The sequence below is a fragment of the Prinia subflava genome, chromosome 12 (genome assembly GCF_021018805.1).
Source record: "Prinia subflava isolate CZ2003 ecotype Zambia chromosome 12, Cam_Psub_1.2, whole genome shotgun sequence".
NCBI classification, from domain to species: domain Eukaryota; kingdom Metazoa; phylum Chordata; class Aves; order Passeriformes; family Cisticolidae; genus Prinia; species Prinia subflava.
In genome coordinates, this window is record NC_086258.1 from 21,895,169 (window position 1) to 21,900,975 (window position 5,807).

At 66.8% G+C, this 5,807-nt stretch overlaps 1 protein-coding gene across 1 annotated transcript; it reads right to left on the bottom strand.

The window, feature by feature from the left end:
• Window positions 1-257: 257 nt before the first annotated feature.
• Window positions 258-5,807, bottom strand: LOC134556949 (TBC1 domain family member 24-like). Its single transcript, XM_063409453.1, is given in 8 exon segments — window positions 258-712; window positions 1,634-1,910; window positions 2,095-2,190; window positions 2,663-2,726; window positions 3,072-3,123; window positions 3,126-3,229; window positions 3,620-4,652; window positions 5,666-5,807. Coding segments are annotated over 8 exon segments (1,848 nt in total). The 5' UTR covers window positions 5,742-5,807; the 3' UTR covers window positions 258-566.

Here is a 5,807-nt window from a genome sequence, read left to right on the forward strand (position 1 = left end):
GACAAGAGGAGTCTGTCCCGGTGCTGGGGGCTCCCGGGCACTCCTGGATATCCGCGGAGGCTGCAGAACTCCGTGGATGGCTTGAAGGGCTGTGCTGGCCTCAGAGCCAGGGGGAAGCAGATCTGAGAGTGTTTCTGCTGAGCTCTGGAGCTCGGTGTTGTGCTTTGCCTGAGCTCAGAATTCCCACCAAATCCCCCCGTGCTGCCACTGCTTTGCCAAGCCCCACGCTGCAGCCAGGCCAGGGAGGTGTGAGAAACTCCAGACTGGCTGCCCTCCCCTCCAGCACCCCAAACTGGAACAGACAGGGACAGACTGGGCCGGGTCTAACTGCGGGAGGCCACCTCGAATGTCCCCAAGGGCAGCGCCCGCAGTCTCGGTGCTGGCACTGCCTTGGCCTCTGCACAGCCCCGCGAGGGCCGATCTGATCCGATCCGAGCCGGTCTGACCGCGGGGGACGGTGGAGAGCGGAGCCGCCGCACAGGTGGCCACAGCCCGGCCAGGGGTGGCCACCGCGGGGAGGGGTCCCCGTGCCCGTGGGTGGCACACGAGAGGTGTCCCCACGGGAACTACGCGCTTTGAAAGCCCCACACTTCCAAGAGCTGCACCTGGAAGTTCTCCTGGCAGAGCGGGGGGTTGTCGAAGGTCTCGCAGTGCTCCGTGTGTCCCCAGAGCAGGCTGGCGTCCAGGGACAGGGCTTGGCCTCCGCCTCCACCTGCAGAGCGAGCGCAGGGTCGGGCCCGGCTCCCCCCGGCCACCCCTCGCTCTCCGTCCCTTGTCCCGCCCCGGCCCCGCTGCCGGCGCTGGAGGGGCTCGGGCTGTTCTGGGGGTTCCTGACCCACTGCGGCTCCTCTGCCCAAGCCCGGGGCACAAAGATCCCAGCGCGGCCCGAGCCCGGCCCTTCCTCGGGCTGAGCCCGCCCCGGGCTCCTCCGGCCCCGCACGGAGGGAGGGAAGCGCTGCCAAGGGGCGCCGCAGCCCCGGGGTGCGAACCTCACCGGGGTTTGGGCCGTGGGCTCCCGTGGGGCTCTCGGGAGGAGCTCCCGGGGCTGGAGGAAGGGGAGCTGCCCTCACCTCCCGGGCTTTAACCCAACACCCCCAGCCGGGAGCTCTTGGGACAAAACTCGGGCTTTGACCCGGAGCGGGGCCTTTCCCAGCGAGGCAGCGGCGGGCGGGGGGTGCCACCCTGGGGCGTCACCGATAGCGGCCCCCCTCATTGATAACGATCCCTTCTTATCAATAACCGTCCCCCCTTATCGATAGTGATCCCTTCTTATCGATAACCGTCCCCCCTTATCGATAGTGATCCCTCCTTATCGATAACCGTCCCCCTTATCGATAGTGATCCCTCCTTATCGATAACCGTCCCCCTTATCGATAGTGATCCCTTCTTATCGATAACCGTCCCCCTTATCGATAGTGATCCCTCCTTATTGATAACCGTCCCCCTTATCGATAGTGATCCCTCCTTATCGATAGCCGTCCCTCCTTATTGATAACAGACCCCCCCCTTACCGATCACGATCCCCCCTTATCAATAACCATTCCTTCTTACCGATAACGATTCCCTCCTTACCAATTATCGATCTCCCCTTACCGATCACGATCCCCCGTTACCGATATCGATCCCCCCTTACCGATCACGATCCCGTCCCGGGAGCCGGACATGAACATGGAGGCAGTTTTGGAGGGCAGCAGGAAGTGCCTGACGGCCAGGAACGGGGACAGGCGGCCTCTCCTCTGCGGCGAGGGCACGGCCAGGTGGTTGGGGCTGGGGCTGCGGCTGTCCCGGGACGAGCCCAGCGCGGACTCGGGAGCGGGGGAAGGCGAGCGCTGCCGGGAGCGCGGCACGGCCTTGGCCAGCTCCGGCTTCTTGATGAACACCCACTCGTACCTCTCTGCCTCGGGGCGCACCTGGGCAGCGGGACACACCTGGTGAGCCCCGGCCCGGGGCACCTCGGCACCGCGGGGGGAAGGTGCTGCTGCTGCTGGGGGCTGGGCCGAGAGCTGCGTCCAGGCCTGGAGCTGGGGCAGGGAAGGGACAGGGTGTCTCGGCAGGACAGGGATGGGACAGAGCCGGACATAAACCGTGACTTACGGTGAACACAAAGCACTCCCCTGTCCCAAAAAAGCCCGATGTGGCTCCGCTCTTCTTCCTTTCGCTCCAGTCGGAGGAGAGAAACGCCCCACACACCTTGGGAGAGAGCACAGGAGCCGTCAGGGGATGGGCCGGGAGCAGAGCCAGCCCCGGGAGCACCGGGCATCGCCCTGGGCTCAGCAGGGCTGAGGCTCTGCCCCATCTCCTGGGGCATCAGAGCCCCAGATCCTGCAGTGCAGCTCCCTCCTGTGCACTGCCCACCCCTGGTGCCCTGCCCTGAGCAATCCCAGAGCCAAATCCTGCTGTGCCAGCTCCCTCCTGCACTGTATTTGCAATGGAAGTCTCACTGGTGGCCCCTCTCCCCCTCACCCACTCCCCTCCTGTTTCCCCCAGCACCCCTGGCTGAGGTGTGTCCTGGTGGCCAGAGGTGCAGTTTGTTCTGTCCTGGGAGCTGGGACAGACCCGGGGCGGGCAGGACAGGGACCACACGGCCCGTGGGTGCTCCAAGAAATGCCTGTGGGGTCACCCAACCTGTCCCCTTCCCCAGCCGTGCCTGGGAAACGCTCACCTCGCCCTCGGTGGTTTTGATCAGCAGCACTGTGGGTTCGTAGCCTTCACAGCACGTGTAGAACCTGCAGAGATGGACAAGGGGTGGGGTCGGGGAGCTCTGGGCGGGCTGTGCTGGCTGTCCCTGGCCTCTCACAGCGTGCCTGGCACAGTGTGGCACACGGGGACATCCCTGCCTGGCACATCCACGGGTCTCCGTGTGCCCAGGCAGTGCCCAGGTGTTTGTGGCCATCTGGCCCAGCCCCTGCCCTTCCCCCTAAGCCACACTCAGGACCCTGAGTCGAGCCCAGCAGGGTCCCCAGCAGCCCCAGAGGTGCCCCAGGGCACTTGTGTTCTTCCTTTCCCCAACACCAAGCCCTGCCCGGGTTTCTCCCCACTCGCCCGGCCCCACTGGGCAGCTGAGGCTTCACCTCTGCAGGCTGCAGCCGTCCTCGGAGGTGGAGAAGAGCAGCAGGGGGGGAAGAGCGAGAAGCGCTCGGGGATCCAGGACCAGATGAGGCGCATCTCCTGCGCCGTGACAGTGCTAGAGCTGAAGTTCTGCATGTCCACAGCCAGGTGGAAGGACGGCCTGCGAGGGGAGGGACATCAGGCCGGGCTGTGGGGCCCCTCTGCTTTTGGGGACACAGCCCCCTGCAGCAGCTTCTGTCCTGCTCTTTGCACCGTGAGCTCTCTGCCAACATCCCCAGCTCTGGCTGTGCTGTGTCCCCTGGCAGGGACCCCCAGCTCTGGCTGTGCCATGTCCCCTGCCAGAGTCCCAGCTCTGGCTGTGCGGTGTCCCCTGGCAGGGTCCCCCAGCTCTGGCTGTGCCGTGTCCCCTGACAGGGTCCCCAGGGGCTGGGAGGGCCCAGCACAGCCACAGCTGCAGGAGGTGCCTGCAGCTCCCCCTGGGTGCTCTCCACAGGAGCTCACATTTTGCCTGCTCAGCTCCCAGAGCTGGGGAACGCCGAGCTTTCCTCACCTTCTCTGCACCACGGTGATGCCCCTCTCCACCAAGGCCTTCCTGTTGGCCATCTGCAGAAGCCAGATTTCCTTGCGGGAGAAGAGCCGGATGCCAAAGGCTCTCTCCAGGAGTTTGTCCACAGTCACGTGCTCGGCGATGTTCCCCACGAAAGCCCGCAGCTCTGCCTTGATGTCGGCGCCCTGCAGCCCGGCCGGGGCCACCGAGAGCCTGAACTGCTTGAGCAGGGCCAGGGCGATGCGGTACAGCACCTTCTGGCCCTCCAGCAGGAACACGTCCAGCACGCGCACGGCGTAGGCGAAGGGCAGCCCGGGGAAGAGCCACCACAGCCACTCCGAGTAGACCTCGAGGACGTTGGCGGCGCCGGCGATCAGCCTGTGAGCCGCCGGGCAGTGCTTGTTGGCCAGGTCCCCAAAGGTCATGCAGGAGGCCTGGTGGGCCAGGAAGGACTGGTCGATGTAGCCGGCGTGGGGAGCGTTGCTGGCCAGGAGGCGCGAGACGCTCTCAAAGCACTGGGCCTCGTCCTGGCTGTAGTGCAGCAGCAGCGCGGCCAGGGCCGGCAGCAGGGGGCTGTGGGTGATGTCGGGGAACAGGGCGCCCACACAGATGAGGATCTTCTTCAGGGCCGCGACCCCATGCGGGTTGAGGCAGTAGGTGGGCACCGGGCAGCCCTCCAGGAACTCGGGTAGGGGGTGGGAGCTCTCGCCGGGCTTCCCAAAGAGCCGGGCGGCCACGTCCCTGTACACCGGCGCGTCGGGGGTGACGAGGCGGCAGGAGACCTGCTGGATGAGCCGGGGGTAGAGCCGGGCCCGGCCCGCGTGGCTCCCGGCCCAGCAGCCTTCCCTGGCCAGCCTCTTCAGCTCCTTCGGGGGCCTGCCCAGCACGTCCCGCGGGATCTGCGCCGGCTGCTGCGGCTCCGGCATCTTGTCCCAGTCCACGAACTGCCCACAGCCCAGGCAGGAGGAGGTGTCGATGTCCCACGTGTCAGCCTCGGACGTGACCACGATGGTCACTGGGGACGAGCCGAGCACCTCTGTAGGACAAAGAGCTTTTACTGAGCACCTTTCACCGCCCCACCGACAGCGTTCCACCCTGCCTGGGGGCGCTGAACTCTCACAGCCACGTCCTGGATCTCTTTGTTTCCCCCTGCAAAGGGAAGGGTTCCAGCCTTTGCCCTCTCCCGCTCCCATCGGCTCAGGGCCCTGGGGCCGGGTCCCAGCTGGGTGTCAGGGTTTCTTCTCACAACGTGAGGGGCTTTTCACCCCTCCAAAAGCTCCCAGCCCCGAGGCAGGGCTCGGGCAGCCGCCAGCCCGGCGCTGGGAAGAGTAGAGTCTGAGCTCCTCCTAGAGAGACGGCAGCGGCATTTCCCCGGAGCTGCGGGAGAGCTCGGTCCGAGCCCTGCGCGGGGCCCGGGTGAGCTCTGCTGGGCACTCATTAGCGGGCAGGGATAAAGGCAATTAGCGCACTCGTTAACTCTCGGATGTTTTCATCGTGGCTGTGCTCAGCTGCTGGGGGCCAAGGATGGATGCGCACTGAGCCAAGGGGACACGGGGGCACAGCACGTGGTGGCACAACGGGAGGGTCCTGACGCCCGGGCTGGGCCCGGCTCTGGCTCTCGGGCTCAGTTTGGCGCTGGCCCAAGGTCAGCAGCAGCAGCGGCTCGGGCTCGGCTGGTTCAGGGCAGGAGGTGCTGGATCCGGCGGGTCAGCCCGATTCCCTGTCCTGGACACAGCCCGACCTCGGCACAGTCACGGGGGCTTCTGGCCACAGAAACCAGGCCGAGACAACACCGGGGGTGAATCAGGGGCTGTTTGCACCCCAAATTCACCTCGTCCTGTCCCCAGGGTGCTGCCCTGCCCGGTACCGAGGAGCATCAGCCCGAGCCCACCCGACCGCCGGTGCCCCGGCCCCGGTGCTGAACGAAGGCTCCAGCTCTGCCCGCCCGGGGCCAGCCGAGGGAGTCGGGGCAGGAATTTGGGTCTGCCCCAGCTCCTCTGCTCCGCCGGCCGCGTCCCGGCGCGGGCGGGGCCCGCTCGGCGCACTCACCTCGCCCGGTGCCCGAGTCCTCGCCCGCGGCCGCGGCCCCGGGGGAGCGGGGCAGGCTGAGCCCCACCTGCAGCATGTCCCAGCTCGGCCACCCCTGCCGGCTCCCCTCTGGCCCGGCACCCACCCGCGCTTTTAAGGGGAG